This window comes from Bombus terrestris, chromosome 4, assembly GCF_910591885.1.
Source record: "Bombus terrestris chromosome 4, iyBomTerr1.2, whole genome shotgun sequence".
Classification (NCBI taxonomy): domain Eukaryota; kingdom Metazoa; phylum Arthropoda; class Insecta; order Hymenoptera; family Apidae; genus Bombus; species Bombus terrestris.
The window spans coordinates 138,139-154,630 of record NC_063272.1 but is presented as its reverse complement, the minus strand read 5'-3'; the positions used below and the strand labels follow the sequence as shown (position 1 = coordinate 154,630).

Below are 16,492 nucleotides of genomic sequence, written 5' to 3'. Positions count from 1 at the left end.
CTATGACCTCGATCGATGGATCGGTGCGGCTCTCGCCCGAAGCCCTTTAAATCGCTCCGTTTGCGAACCGCGCTCAGCGCTACTCACTAGCGGGCAATTTAATTCGGAAAACTCGGCTGCTACGCCAATGAGAGAGAAGTGGGACCGGTGTGACTGGTTCGCAGATGCGAGACCCTCGGTTCTCCACGCACCTCGTCGCACGTATACACGCACGCAACAGCCTGCGATCGTTCCACTCGTTCCTCGCCGCGTTTCCTCCACGTCAAGGAAATCCCGGATAACGGTCGATCTTCAGTGCCATCGATTTCGCGCTTACTTGCTTACGTCGTCCCAATATCGCCAATTCCCCCCTCCCCCCCTACCTTTGTCTGTTCTTCGGTTCTTATTTCGCCACTCAATCGAGAGCCGATCTTAATATTTACTGGATTTCGATTTCATGCCACGAGGCACGACCGAATAACGTTAGAAATCGCGTTAGCTCGAATCGCTGGCGGCTGATTCATAGCAGAACACGCGTCAAAGAGTGTGACGTAACGTAGCAAATCCGCGAATAGCTGGTTAATCGCGCGACGACGCATCCGCTATCCGCTTTCTTCCTCGTTCCTCCTCGCCACTGTTTTTCTCTCTTGCATTCGTGCACGAGGGCGCGCGCACAAACGCACGCGGAAAACGTGCCGGAAATCCGTGCAACAGGTGCCGCCGGCGAACTGCGAACTTCTCGCACAGTTTCGCAGAGTACCGGTACAGTTTCGGGAGCGGAGGAACGGTCGCGATAAGGAATAGTTGAACGCGGTGCGTCGCGTTTTCCAATCGGGAAATCGATCGTTGGACGTGGCTCGCGTGCGGTCAGAGATGTTTCAGCGATAACGTGGCTCCGCGAGGAAGAGAAAGACGAGCTTCTCCGCGTTCCTCGATGATAAATCGTCGCGCGAGGTGCCATGTATTCTCGTGTCATCGCGTCGAGACAGGCTACCGAACTCGTGAACTACTTCTTTTTCCTCCCGAAACTATGTTTTTTCCTTTTTTCTCTTTCCACCACTCGATCACAGCGTGTCTCTAAACAGATTTACGAGCGACACATCGGCCACGGTTCGTTTTAAAAATGCACTTTGTTGTTTGAAGTTTGTACAAAGTTGTACAAAGTTCGCTGTGGCACGCTTGGCTTCGAACAAAACAGTTAAGTTAGGTAATATCCTCTGGAATAGAGTCAGCGTTTCGTTTCGTTATCGAGAGAATCGTTGCGAGTCGTTCGAGCTATAGCATGAGTTTCTTCGTTCGATCGCGTGGCGTTTGGTTAATGCGAATCTCGTGTCACGATTAGCTGGCTCCGATGGCTTTTTCACGGCTAACGAGCAACGAGAGAAACAGAATAGCTCTGATCACTGCTTCGCCTATACGCTGCGCCGAAGCTACTCGCCTTGCACGCTATCTATCGTTAATTGCGATACCTTCCCTGTTTTCCAATGATAATAATAATAATAATAATAACAGTAGCAACAACGATAAAACAATCGAGCGACGCGAATCGAAAGGCTTCGACCGTGTAAGTATTCGTACGCGGAAACGATCTGGATTTTTCCCAGCCCCGATTGTCCTAGCCTGTTCGTTGTTTCTCCCGTTCGTCGGAGGGGAAACGCGAGTTCGTTACGCTCGTAAACCCTGCTGGTGCTCGTTACTTTTCCGGCAGTCCGTCAAAACAACGGCGTGCCAACAACAACCACCGGTCCTGACGTCGAGATCGTTTAGATCGCTCGGTCACGTTCGACCACTCTCCACCGAGGAAAAAATGCTGTGAAGGGGACACAAAGGAAACGTTCGGAGCAGTGGGCTCTCTAAGCACGCAGCCACACAGGCACGTAGGCACGCAGCAGTGCGGAGATACGCGCGCTACGTACATTACGCATACACACGGCTCGTACGCGGTGCGTGTTGCGCGTAGTAACGCGCACAGAGGACACGTGATACGCTCTCCAATGTATCCCACGCTCCTTCGCTGTTGGGAGTTGGAAGACGACGTCAAGTCCCTCGATGTACGCGCACATACCATGGATGTGTGTACAAAAGTACGTTGTTTTACGGAAGGACGAGTTGCGAATCCCGTGCCGTGCGTCACGACGTCGCGTTGCACGTTCGACGGAAGTTTCGATGAGACCGAGGGGGTGATCGAGAGGCGACGGTGTTATAGAAAAAAGCAATCATGAAAAGATAAACGAGGCGGGAAATGTGGTAAGCAATACCACCAGGCATAATAAACCTAGCATGGTGCGACCCCTTATCGCAGGTCGAATGAAAGCCGCTGTTATCGCTCTGACTCAACACGCCCAGACTTTGACTCCTGCCTAAGAACACTAGAGCAGAGATTTTCTCTTTCAAGTGGATCGCTCAACACCATTTAATTGTCCTGACTTTATTATCGAAGTATCTCTACCTATATTTCCCTTCGTTTAGATCGCGCGTCCTGTTGACTGTTTTTCCCAAGATCTTTCTCTCTCTCTCTCTCTCTCTCTCTCTCTCTCTCTCTCTCTCTCTCTCTCTCTCTCTCTCTCCAGAAACATCACCGAGATCATTTTATTTGGGGGCGATAGTAGAGTAGGTCGTCTTTTCGCGGAAACGTGACCTTCTTTCGCGTCGTGGACTCGCCGTGGTAAGACGCATCTCGAGCCAGTTACGTATACTACCGTGTCTCGTTTTTGTCGCGCCTACGGCCACCGAGTTTATGTATAAAGAGCATCGATCGAACAACGCCAATCAAAGAGAATTTTGACGGTGTTCTGTGTGGAAGCTGTTCTGGTATCTGGCGTACCGTGACGCGAACAGGGTTAAATTTAGCTTCGATCTTCTCTTAGGAAACGTTGAACCCAAGACCTTTCCGTCCTCTTCTCTCGTTCTGGTCCGTTCGGTGTTCCTGCCGTCTGTTGGTTCGGTTGGCCGGTCGCTTTCGCTCCGCGGCCCTCCGATCGCCCTAGGGGTCCGTCGCGGTTCGTCTACAAATATAAGCCGTAACCAGGGTTCGTGATTTGCGCGGTTTTCGTTCCAAAACAGCAGCCACTGTTATTTCTACCGAGTAACAGAGCGCCCTGGCCACTGCGATATCCGGTCTCTAGACGAGTTTTAACGAGGTGGCACGTGTTCTTTCTTATCGGCTTCGCGTCCCCCCGTTCCACCTTCCCTTCGGTTCTCCGGTCATAGTTTACATTTCTTTCTCATTTCGTAAACGACGGTTTCGACTACGGTCGGCGCGCGTGTAGATGACTCGCCGCCCCCCACTGCATCTCATTTCTGACACGTTCGCCGCGCGCCCCATTTTTTCCGCCCTCGCCTTGGCTCGTCGTTTAACGCAACGTCGAACAGTACACAGTATGTGGCGCTCGTTCGCCAAGACAGTATCCAGGAATGCTCTTGACGTTGTACGTGCGATAAGCGCTCTCTCAACCTCTCCCAACTCGACGAGAGAAAAAAAAGTTTTTGTCGCCGATCCGGCCGCCATATCTGCGGCCACGAAATGAAAGAGCCTCTTGTTACACGCTGCCGTTCTCGGGGCCATGCGGTTTTACTCAGCCTCTCCTCTCTCGCGCCACCCGTCTTGCATGACCTCTTCCAGTGCCTTCGACCACGTCGTCGTTTTTCTTTTTCCACGCTAACGCCCGAACCGGGACACCGACCGTTCCTTCCACAGTACTTACATATGTCCGCGTACATACATTCACGGCCGTGAAACGGGTCCACCCGATATCGGTATCAGCCTAGCGGTATACGCGTCTTGTACGCACAACCTCGCGTGTTCATTGCATCGTGTAAACTCCGGGCGACGCTGCAACCTCGTATTTGTTCGAGCAGAAAGCGGCTACCCGTGTCGGCGATGGACGAACGCCGCTCGAGAATCAGGAATTCCAAGGTCGGCGAAAGGCGGGGACGGTAGTGTTCAGGGAAAGCGACTACGCGACAGTCGTATTCACGGGCGTGGGTGGACGCGTTCTATATACCTCACGGTATTTCTCCAAAGATACTTACCTTCGGAGCTGCACGTAAGTAGCTTCCATGCCGTTGCAATGCGCGAACCGAGGGAGAAGTCAGATACGACCAAGCTGGCCAGTTTAGCGCCTGGACCGAGCTCTATCCTATTGCAGAGACGAGACAAAGGAATGGTGGTACCGGCTTAGGAAATATCGAGTCCCTGCTAATGGAGGCTTATCCTCTATGAGATTTGCGACAGGTTTTCGACTTTGCCTTGGTTACTCTTTTGAACCGTGGGACTAATAGAGCCTGTAATCTAGGCTTCAATTAGACCTTGAAAGAGTTCAATAGGCACTCGAAGCATCGTTTGAAGCGAAGAATAATAGAGTAGCGGTAGAGCGATGTAAAGGGCTAAGCTGTTCGAAGGAGGAAGGAGTTCCGGGAACGGGAACGTCCCGCGAGAGTTTGTCGAGAGCCACGATTTATGGAACGGATAAACAAGAACAGTCCGTTTCTACAATTACGTTCGAGCGTCATCGATCAACACGTCGCGAGATACTCCTTATCGAGACGTCAAGGAGACCTCTGGAACCAATTCGACGTATACATATAATATGCCGTGTCGTCGCTCGTCTGTCGAACGAAATGACCCGCGCGTCATCGTGAATTCGGACGACGTGCTTGTCGTAGCTAGTCGAGTCGATCGAGTTTGATCGTGGAACAAAGGCTGGCGCCGATAATGCACGTGCTAGAATGGTAACGGTAAGAAAGTCGAGCAGAGAGCGGAGAGGCATTGCTGAGCCTGAGGCACGGTATCGGGGCCTGATGTAGCGACGTTGCCAACTCTGGCAAAGGTAGAGGCCCCGACGATGTTGCGAGATCACGGAGGCGACGTTGTCGGACGGTTTGGAAGGTTGGTGGAAGGTAGAGGAGGCGGGCGAGCGCAGTGCCGGGAGAGCGTCAGGTAAGACGCGGCAGAGAGGGAGAATGGTTCTGAAAGGCAAAAAAGGAAAGAAGAGGGAGGAGGTGGAGGAAGAAAAAGAAGACGCAGAGGGCTTAACAGAGGGTGAACGAGAGGGGGGGGGGGAAGAGAGGTTCTCGTCGTCGAACGTAAGCGTAGAAAAGAAGCTGGCAGTGTTCGAGGGAAGCGTTTGGCGCGGAGGGCACGAGAGATGGAGAAGGGGTCGGAGCTCTCGGTCACCGGCACGACCGTAGGACGTAACCGCGGCCCGGCGGTGTTGCCGCTTCCTAGTAATTCCTGGGCTGCCGCTTTCGGGTCCGAGTCCGAGTCCGGGCTGTTGCTTCTTGGCAGAGATCTCTTCACGATTCTCGTTTCTCGGTTCGGGGACCATCTGCTCGGCCTCCGGGCTTTGAATCTTTAATGGTTCGCGTGACTGGACGTGGCGGCCACGGGATGCTGTGCGAGGCTCGGCTGCCCTCTTTGCCACCATACTTCGTCGTTGTTACTTGCCTTTTCCTCTCCCTCTCTCTCTCTCTCTCTCTCTCTTTCTCTCTCTGGACTCTCCGTTAACCTTGCTTGAAACTCCAGGCCGGACAGATCTCGCGCACACGAAGACTCACGATTCGGTCGTTTCGATCTACTAGATTTAGTACGATCGAGCGTCGGTTTTACGAGCGCGAATGGAAAGAAGCAACGCCATCGATCGAATCCAATCGCGCAGACGAGGGCACTCGAGACGTTTACAACGTGTTGAGAATGACACAGGGTTTAATCGCGCGCTTTTAATCAATGAGTGAAAAGTTGGAGAAGCCGCGGGGCTGACGCGAGCCACCCGGAATCGTTCGAATCGAGGCGCAATTATCGCGGCCGCAATTATTTCGACGATTCCGCCGGGCTTATTCCGCTGACCGTTCCTCGTCGAGTCGCAGGATGGAAGGTTCGTTAACGGCTCGCGAACGGCAATCGTTACTGTTTAATTAAGCGCATTTTTGACGCGTCTCGCGTGCAAACTTCGACCTGACCGTCTACCATTCACCGCTCGCCCGATTTTTCAAACCGAGCCGAAAACCGATCGTTTCCCCTTGGTTGAGTCCTCCGCCTTTCATCCGAATCGAGACCCGCTTCTTTGCGGCCTCTCTCGTCCTCGAGACCCGTCTTCGATTTCATTTCGTACTCCTTCTCATCCTTCGCATCTTCCCTTCGATCGCGTTCAGCGCTCCTCTTACGGTTTGTGAACGTGAACGAGCGCGGGTGTGGGAAACGTCGATTTTCACGCGGGCCATATGTCCGCGCACCTTTCGTCCAACGCATCCTTCGACTATCAGAACGATGGGAATATTTATCCCTAGGAAAATAGAGAATTCCGCAAGATGGAAGGAGCAGCTGGCCGAAAGTAAGAGGCAGGTAGCATGGTAAATCGGGTGGAGAGGAGCGATCGTCGAGAAACGGACACCTGCTGCACCGAGGTGTCCTTCGACCGTCGAAAAACCACCGGTCGCGACCCTTCTCTTTTCGCGACCAACGTACCCTCTTGCTAAGATTCCTCGCGATTCCAGTTGAGGAGTAGTAGCCGCGAAGTTGATCCTTAAACAGGACGTTCATCCTCGTTAAATTCCTCGGTCGTCGTTCGTCGTTCCTAGCGGTTATTTCGAGAGAGAAAAAATTGCGCGGGGGTCGGTAGCAGGCTCGCCGATGAAAAAGCTCAACGACAGACGGCCGTGCGAAGGTTTGGCAGCCCCTCGGGCCTAGCCCACGGCGGTAAGAACCACCTGCCGCATAGGTCGGTGGGGGCAAGCTGTTCTCGCGCTTCCAACCTTTTCTAACCATCGTCTTCTCTCTTCTCCTCAATGGCTTTACCTTATTCTGCCTCGTCTTCATCATGCCCTACGCGTTTCCCTCCGATCCTTTTTTCTCTGTCCTCGTCGAACACGTTCGTTCGCCGTTCGTCTTCCGTCCAGCCGCTGCCACCTTGGCTACCATCGCCAGCATCATCATCACCACTAGCATCGCCACTACCATCACCACCTCCGACACCATCGTCCTATACATATATATCCATACGAATGAACGACGACCGGTTGTACGTTGCGCGCTGCGCTACGCGCGCACCAAACCGTAGTGGGGGACGCGGCGATCGGGGAGAAGCCGACCGGTGGGGGGTAGCGCCGATGCTACGCGACCCCAAGCTCAGTCCTCGCGCGACCCTCGTCGAGTGTGTTTGCGTGAATGTTAGTTGGTGTTGGAATTTTTTAACGCTCCTACGGATACGTTACCCTTATAGTGTTCTTACTGAAAACGGACTGGTACGATATCCGAGGACAGAACAGTGTTTTTATTCGCATGTTGCAAGTCTTACATTCGTTTCGCCCTACACTTTCTCCATCTTGACACATTTTTCGATTTATTTTCGTCCCGTTGCCCTCGCTTCCTCGCTCGTCCCTTGCTATTTTTGCATCGACTGACCGTCTCGCGAAAACGACAGGGGAAAGTAAAGTTTCACGAACAGAAGGACAAAGCACGTAGGTGGCGATCGAGTATCGCAGGTTGGAGCGGTTGAACGAAGATCCGCGTACCGAAGGTGGTACGCGAGAACGCGTATAATACCTGCGAGTCTCACCAGCGGAACAAAGGAGTGCCTTAGGCCGGACGGTTGCAACGTGGCGTTTTGAAATCGCGCGCAAACCTTCCTTTTTTGTCTGTCCCGCGGACGGACGGATGCTCGCGATGGAAATCACCGTGCGAGCCTCGTCGTTCTCGGCGAACCTGCTGCAACGAACGTGCCGCTGTTGAGAAATCGCCTCGAGTGAGAAACCATCGAGCACCCAAGCGTCGGGCATCCGAAACGATGGGAGGATACTTTTTTGAGCCAGTGGATCGTGAAACAATTCGCGTGGGTCTACCATCCAGGTAGTCGTGATTCGTTCGAAAACGTCGATCGCATACGAATTCGGGAAGAATCGCGACCGATGAAGCTTGTTGTTGTCTCCGTTTTACCGATTTCGACGAAGGGAGAGAGATACAGTGCGAAGAGAAGGTGCGAGAGTGAAACAACGAGTGATAGAATAGAACGAATATCGAGTTATGCGTGCAGTGGTTTGTTTGGTGGTTTGACGAGCGTGATCGAGAAGATCGATACGATCATCGATGCCGCGTGCTGGCAAAACTCGTGCACCGCCGTCGTTTCTCGGTGAAAGTCGTTGCAACGCGGAACTCTGTCCTCCAGTGCGAATGGAGCCGCGCAATTTGCGTCTCTCGTTGTTCCGTTCCGCTCGAACCGTTTGTGGAATTCGTTTTGCCGATAGAATGGATAGGATTCGACTGCCGAGCACCATGGCAATTATTGTCGTTACCTTGCTGCTCCTGCATCCCGGTAAGTACATTCCCCGGAAACGAAAAAACTCGTTTCTCGTTCATAGCCTGCGTCGAGACTCGTCGACCCTAGTTCTCTCTTGATGAAAAAAGGAAAAAGACGGTAGACTTTTTCCTACCGAGAATCGTGTCATCGTGAATGACGAAACGGTTTTACAGCCGGCGAAGAAAACGATTGGAAAGAGAGCCCTTGCATGGCGTCGCGACTCTCGCGACGTGCCGTGTCGGTATGTCGCAGTTTGTAGCGAGTTTTGTTGCGCGTCCTTTTAACAAACCCGTTCTGGGCCGCGCTCGAGGCCGAGAAGGCCTCCTTTCGCCTCCTCGACCAATGAAAACTCTGCGCGCGATTTCAATCCTATCGACAAACGTTCGAACGTTCACGTATAGATCGAAGTACGGAAATATTCTTCTAGCTGACTACAAGTTACGATCTTGTGTGGAGGTATTTTTCGAAAATCCCAAGCATTGACCCAACCGCGTTTGTGCATTTACATACGCGATACTAGAAGTTGCAAAAAACAAGTTCCAAGAATTAATTTTGTAAGCGAGGACCAGTTAGCGAAGAAAAATTGTAATTGGCTAACATGGCATCGTTGTATAGATCGTACTGTAGAGCCGACTGTAATGCCGCATCCACATTAACCAGAATTGTTGGCAAATAATTCCGCTATGTATGTGCTCGTTGCGAATAGAAGTAGCACCGTGTTCACCATTACAGTTCACGAACGGAATGTAAACAGATCCTTTGATGTACTTTTTCGTTCGCTGTTCGTTGACGAGTTCGACATTTTTTCGTTGCACGTTGTGAACGTGGCATTACGAGCCACGTTTCTTCGTATTTCACGCTGTAAAGACACAAATTCGACGAAGCTGTGTCGATAGCGTAGTCATGGTAAATTCGTTAGGTATGCAGAACGCGGCTCGCTTAGGCAGCTTCCCGTTGGAGAAATACCGAACGACGCCGCGACGACGGTATTAGGCTTCGTGACGTAGCCGAACTGCCACAGGTGTCTCCGTGTATACGAGCGACGGGTTAACGCTACGGCTCGCCTTGCAGCTGCTTCTTCGTCGAATATAATATACGTTAGGTAACCGACGACACACCGATGGCAGCTCGTTACGATTCGTTCAACAACGCTCTTTCGATCGATTTTTCGACGATGCACCGTATATATACACTCGTCCACATTCCACGCGTGCTAGTAAAGATAGGGAAATACGTATACGTAGAGTCGGTATCTCGATAGAAGAAATCGAACGTCGCGTCAGTCTGATGGCACGTGAGCAAGAAAACGGTGCTATCGAAAAGTAAACAAGCCACGGCGAGAAACGCGGGGAGAGTTCGAAGGGAAAACGTAAACTGCGATGGGTCGATGAATAGCTAAGATAGGGGATAGAGGCAACGAAGAGGGATAGAACGGCGCGGATGGATTTATAGAGAGACAAGCAGACGTAAATATAGACTGGTGCATAGGTAGAGAAAAGATGGGTTGAGCAGCGAGTGGGAGCCGGACGGAACAGGTAAAGGTGAGAGAGGAAGGTTGAAAAGAGACGCACGCTGACATAACGTAGACTAAGGTGGTTAGAAGGAAAGGGGGAACGATCCTTTGGAACGAACGAACGAACGAACGAACGAACGAACGAAGAAACGAACGTGCAGTAGTGGTGGGGTTAGAGTCGCGAACGAGGAGAATAAGAGGAAGAAGAAAGAGAGGTTTCGCGATATCAGCGAGAAGTCAAACCGGTGACTTTACCGTTACGCGACCCAATGACGAGACAGCGACGGATCGTTTGGCCGTCGCGACGCCTATCGTTTTGCATATACGTGGACGTTATATATCGGCGACGGTTAAAATTGCAAAACGATTCCCGCGTATAGGTTGGCTCGGCGACGACGAGCAGTATAAATCGTGCAAGCTCTGGCGCATAGAATATTAGACCGTTGGAGCGCGAGACGGAATTAGACGATGGGAAACGGTCGCGAGAAAATGCACACGCCGCGATGAAAAGAAAATGAGCGTCTATCGACGAGAAATATACAACGGCGTATAGGAGCGCGAGTTCTAACGAGATGGTTGGTTTCGATGTGTTTCAGCAGCGGCACAGGGTCGCGTCGAGGAAACGCAGATGGACACGCACGAGGGGTCCACCGTACAGCTGCAGTGTCGCTTCTCCCCGCCGAGGGAAAACGTAACTTGTTTCTGGTTGACGCACACCAATGACAATCACGATAACGCAGCGATAGACAATCTCGCGTTATCGCCTCAGTACAAGGTGTTCATGAATCTGGAGGAAGGTCGATACGATCTTCAGATACGAAACGTATCGTACGAAAGGGACAACGGCAAGTACGAGTGCCGTGTGAAGGCGAGCGGCACCGGGCACGACCTGCACCGCAAGTTCATCACTCTGACTGTACTTAGAGCGCCTGGGCCACCGACGATCTCGCCGACCTCGGCGTCCGCCACCGAGGGCCAAAAGCTCGAGTTGCAGTGCAACACGAACGGCGGCAGCCCCGAGCCGGAAGTCAGATGGTACCGCGGCAACGAGACCGCCGTTCTTCACTCCGGCAGAACGTTGTCGGTCGAGCCGAAAAAAGAGGACGACAGAGCGACTTTTCGTTGCGTGATCAGGAACCGGGCTATGCGCGACGGTGAAACGTTGAATGCCACGGTAACCCTCGATGTCAACTACTTTCCGCGGGTTACCGTGGGTCCGGAAAATCCTCTGAAAGTCGAGGTAAATGGAACCGCAAACCTCGAGTGTCGTGTCGACTCGAAACCGACCGTTGGTATGGTACGATGGTGGCGGGACGGAAGTTTCGTGGCCACCAGCTTTCAGCACACCATACGAAGAGTCACCGTCCAAGATGCCGGCAAATACACCTGCCAGGCGGACAACGGACTTGGAAAGAGGGGCGAGAGTTCCCTCTTGTTGGACGTTCTTTATCCACCGACCGTCTCGATAGAGGGCGATCCTCTGAGGATCGCCGAGGTCGAGGACACGGTGACCGTGCACTGTAACGTGACTGCAAATCCTCCGCCGACGGTGATCGAGTGGTTGCGTGACAGCCGACCGGATTTTCGACAACTCGGCTCGATTCTTCGGCTGAGCCGCGTCACGGCCGATCACGCCGGAAATTATACTTGTCGGGCGGTGAACACGATCTATCCTTCTGGCGGCGAGAGGCGAAACTATTCGGCCACCGCTCGGTTAACCGTCCGAGTCAGGCACAAACCGGGTCCAGCCAGGGTCACTCCGGACTCTCCGGTTGCCGTCGAGGGGTCCAGAGTTATTCTCACTTGTATGGCCAGTCCAGCTGGCTATCCAGAACCCAGGTACAAATGGTGGAAGGAGGGTGAGTCTGGAACGATATCGATGCCCTCGGAGAACACCGGCCCGAGATACGAGATCGACTCGGTTCACTTGGGCAGCGAGGGGACGTACAAGTGCCATGCCACCAACGAGATCGGCAACGGAGAGGCCGCGTCCGTTAACCTGACCGTACACCAACCGCCCAAGATACTGACCAAGTTGCAACCACACGTTACCAGGAAGTGAGTATCCAGTTTCCCTGGAATTTTCTCGTTCTCGTTTCTAGAGCGTTTTGTATTCGAGGTTATCAAGAAGACGGAAAAGATCAGATGCTATCGGGGGCCATTCGCCACGTTATATGCTGGCTGGAAATTGGGTCGGTCTACTTTAAGCTGGGCTTAAGAGTTTACGGTTTAAAAGTCGCGGAGAAGTTAGGAACACCTTAGAATACTGGCGGCTATGTTAATTCACAAATAATCCAGGGACCGTTACGCGAGCGCGGGCAAGAGAATTTCGTAGATTGGGGGAAGAAACGCGAAATCGGCCAAATCCCTTTTCCCTTGGCAAAAGATTCATCTTCCATCTCGTGACGGAATCGCAATTATACGGTATACAACGAATAATAAAGAGTGGACGATCAGAAACAGAATACTTAATTACCTTCTTTGCTGCTAAAAATACACAGGAATTATCTTCCCTCGGCCATCACGCGAGATCGTTCAACCCTTCTCTCGAACATTTCCCTGTATTTTTAACGACAAAGAGGACGATTAAATGTGTGCTACGATCGCATCCAAGTACCTACAATACTTTGGCGTAACAACGGGGATGCGTACTTATTCTCAAAGTATAGAAAGACATCGAACAAATTTTTCTGTCGTATCGCTTCGAATGTTCGCTCGTGATTCGAATTCTCTCATTCGATTAACGTTACTCGGAAACAGTTTTTAACGAAAAGTGCAAACAGGAAAATGTCGTTCACAGGGTCGGCGAATCATCGTTTCAAGTGTCCTGCGTGGCGCAGGGCAAACCCCGGCCAAGTGTTCGATGGTTGAAGGACGATCAAGAGCTCACCGCGGATGAGAGGCTCTACAAGGTGACTACAACAGCCTCGGAGGGTCACGGGAACGTGATCACCGTGAATTCAACGCTGAGCTTCCTGGGCCATGCCCGACCGCAAACGGACGAGATCGTGGCCAGCGATCGGGGCAAATACACCTGCGTGTTCGTGAACGAGGTCAAGAAGGTCGAGTCGACGATGATGTTGAAGGTGGAACATGAGCCTATCGCTTTGCATCAACACGGCAAAGTCGCGTATAATTTGAGGGAGACGGCCGAGGTGGCGTGCAAAGTCCAAGCTTGGCCGAAACCCGAGTTCCAATGGAGTTTTGGCACCAACGCGGCCAGCTTGCAAGGGTCATCGAGCGACGGTCATTACGAGATTTCCACGAGCAGCGACAACTACGACGTGTACACATCCGTGCTGAGGATAACCAACATCCGAGAGTTGGATTACGGAGATTACAGTTGCAGAGCGGCAAACGCTCAAGGTAGCATCACTTCGACCATTCGACTGCAACCGAAAGGCGCACCGGAGAGACCCATCAACATCACGGCGATGGACGTCGGCCCTACTCACGTAGCTTTGCTCTGGGAGCTCGGTTTCGACGGCGGATTGCCCATCACTAAATACTTCGTCTCTTACAGAAGAGTACCCGGTGGTGACGAAATCGTAGCGCCGGATTGCGCCGTTCCTAGACCACCGGCTGGTCAGTGGCTCGAACTGGACTGTCGTCGATCTAATCCGTGTAATGTGACCAGCCTAGAGCAACATCAGACGTACACGTTCAAGGTTAAAGTGTACAACACGAAGAACCACTCGGACTATTCCGACGAGGTAACAGCAACGACCGCGGTTGCCAAAATTCCGTCGCCGTTGAGAGTTAGCTACGATCCAGAGAGCGGGATGCTAGCCATCAGTGTCGGCGCCACTTGCCTATCGCTGGTGTCGTCGATTGAGAAGTTCGATGGGCCGTCTTCCTCCACGGATGAGTCGCAGTGGAGGATTCTCGACGAGTGGCCTCTCGAGGTACTCGGAAGCGCTCCTACTCAAAGGGAGGGTGTCCTGGACGACCTAGAATCTCTCGATACCGAACCAAGACTCAGAGTTAGACTGTGTCTGAAGGCGGATCGGCAAAAATGTGGCGAATACGCGGAGGCTGAAAGTGAGTAACCGCGTTTCCTCTTTTGCCGATCGTAATCGTATCGCGTCATAATCCAAGGACCGTACGGTACTGAACGGTTTTTCGTTTGTCACAGTTGGTCCTTCGTATATCGCACAAGCCGGGGCTCTTGCAACACCGACGTTGATCGCCCTTGTAGTCAGCGGTGCCGTGTTTTTGTTGTTCGCCGCGCTGTTATTGCTCTTTTGTCGGTGTCGACGAAAACACGTCACCAAGGCGAAAGACTACGAAATGGACTCGAACGCGTAAGTATTTGAATCTGTTTGGACGGTTCGAGGAGAGTTCCAGCTACACGGTGCTCGAATGGGATTTCGATGTTGTTTGCTCGTACAGGGTTCGGCCGAGCCTCGTCGCCGGAAACGGACAGCAGAGCCAGGCGCCGCCGCCCTACTACGCGGAGAACAAAGCCCTCGAACACAGTTTGGATCACGCGCTAGCCATGGAGGACTCCAAGACCCCGGCGTACTCGCAACCTGGTTACGGTTACCATCAACCGAACCACAACATCAATGGTAAGTAGCAATTTTAAAAAACTGGAAGAAGTTTGTCGGGGTGGAGGGGACGTATCTCGGTTCGGACGCGAATGGAAAAGATACGGTATAAAGTAGAGCGGTTTAACGAGGTCTACCTTCCTATGACCGTACTTCTTCCAAAACTCCAACGATTACTCGCGTAGCGACGTGCAATTGCAATTTAGCTTTTCTTTCTTGCACGATACTTACTCGCCCTGTACGGAGTAAATAAGTCACGCGACTAAAAATTGTCACAGTGCGAAAGTAACGTCCGCTTCTTTTCTTCGAAATTCTCCGTTTCTTCTTCCCACGCTCGTATTCGAGACGTAGGAACGTCTCGGCCATTAACGTCTCGGCGTTCCTCGTCGCTTCGAAAATAACCGTTCAACTTCAACACCGAGCCAACAATTATATGCCTCGGACATGGTAAACAAGAACTTTTTACTCTTAGTTCGTCTAATAAATGGTAATTAATGCATTCGCGTTGACGGCAGGCGTCAACATGGGCTACATGGACAACAGCTACTCGAACTCGAATAACGGGGGCTCGGTGAACTCGCAAGACTCCATCTGGCAGATGAAGTCGGCGGCGGCGAACGGCGTTGGCCAGCCGTACGACCTGGCGGGCTACGCAACCACCGAGTCGGATTACCCGACCCATCCTCATTACCTCCCACAGAGGGAGGATTACCGGGAGAGCCATAATCTAAGTCGACAGCAGTTTTGCTCGGAACCATTCGCCACCGTCGTAAAGTCTCAAAAACACGTCGGTGAGTAGTATTCTTTGGTCGAACTCTCTCTCTCTCCCGTTTCCGCCGCGACCCTTCTACCCCGTTTCACCTCCCCTATCGCCGTTTCCTCGACCCTTTCCCCACCTCACACCCCGTTTCATCCCCTTTTATCCAGCCTTAGCCGACGCTCCACGATCGACCCACCACGTCCAGCGATGAGCATTCAATTCTATCTGTCGCAAGTTCTCGAACAATTTAGTTATACGGAAAGTTCGAATCGCCCTCCGAGCGTTATTCGAATCGAAAAATGTTTCAAGGTGTTTTCGACAGTCGTGTGACAGGCTTAATAGTCGATCGTACAAACTTGGCGGAGTTGCCGAAGCGGTTCGCCATTCTCACCAGTTTTCAGATATTAGAATTCCCGCCTGTTACCGATCGCCGATTTTATTTCTCTTTCGTTACGGAATTGTCTTCTACGACGTGTTTATACAGTGCCCACGTACCGAATATAGGTGAGCGGTTTTAAACGGTAAAACGGGTGCGAAGTTTCGAAGACGCGTGCCGCGAATTCTAACACCACCGGAATCACAATTTTTTCAACGAAGATGTTTTCGAATTACCCTTAAGTGATACAACTGTTCCAACTTGGCGATTGCGAATTCGAGACCTTTGCAATTGCCAAGAGCTTTTATCGTCGTACCACGTTCGATACGAGGCTCCTAGCCATTGCTATCCACCGCATCCACTCTTCGCATTCCTCTCTCGTTCTCCGTGCACGTACATCGCCGCCACCGCTGCGTTCTTTTGTTTTCCTACTCTCAACGGCCGTTTGCCGATTGTTTGTCCGACAGATTCACCGTACGACGTGTCCGGTCTACCTTATCAGGAGAACTACGACGAGGACGCGAAGCCACCTCAGCAGGTCAGCCTATCGTACGACGAGAGTCTCGAGTCGGGCTACTCGACCCCGAACAGCCGAGGACGCCGGATTATTCGTGAGATAATCGTTTGAGATCTGCCTACCGGCTCACGAGCCGGAAGCACCCGCACCACATGGCTATAGCAGGAGGCCACTCCCACCGGAGCCACGTATCACCCGGTGGACCATACGCGCGATCCTCTCCGCCATAGGATGGAGATAGTGATCGAGAACCCCGTGGAATCGCCACCACCACCACCACCGCCGCCTCCTCCGCCGCCCCCGTTACAGCCGCTGACGATGTCTTCGTGGAACGCCATCGTCACCGCTCCATCGACCACTACTTTTTCGTCGTCGAACGTCGTGGCGTGCACCTCGATGCCAGCTGCTACGACCGTGATGACGATAACCATCGCCGAAAAACCCACCGCAACTCCCAGCTACCACCCACCCCCTGTACGATTTTCTTATCGAGAAACGTACGCGGC

At 52.4% G+C, this 16,492-nt stretch overlaps 1 protein-coding gene and 1 long non-coding RNA gene across 3 annotated transcripts in view; one reads left to right on the top strand and one right to left on the bottom strand.

Moving 5' to 3' along the window:
• Positions 1 to 16,413, top strand: part of LOC100648077 (hemicentin-2) — a 32,476-nt gene extending 16,063 nt beyond the window's left edge. Inside the window, exons 1-7 of one of the 2 annotated variants that reach the window (XM_003402417.4) lie at positions 7,107 to 8,285; positions 10,380 to 11,841; positions 12,584 to 13,824; positions 13,919 to 14,087; positions 14,176 to 14,354; positions 14,849 to 15,124; positions 15,937 to 16,413. In XM_003402417.4, the coding sequence (XP_003402465.1) occupies positions 8,060 to 8,285; positions 10,380 to 11,841; positions 12,584 to 13,824; positions 13,919 to 14,087; positions 14,176 to 14,354; positions 14,849 to 15,124; positions 15,937 to 16,097 (3,714 nt within the window). In that variant the 5' untranslated portion in view covers positions 7,107 to 8,059 and the 3' untranslated portion in view covers positions 16,098 to 16,413. Of the gene's footprint in view, positions 1 to 7,106; positions 8,286 to 10,379; positions 11,842 to 12,583; positions 13,825 to 13,918; positions 14,088 to 14,175; positions 14,355 to 14,848; positions 15,125 to 15,936 lie in introns of those variants that run through there. The other variant, XM_012318652.3, reaches the window with a different exon arrangement.
• LOC105666757 overlaps positions 1 to 16,492 on the bottom strand; it is a 74,803-nt gene that overhangs the window by 54,135 nt on the left and 4,176 nt on the right. The window lies entirely within an intron of this gene.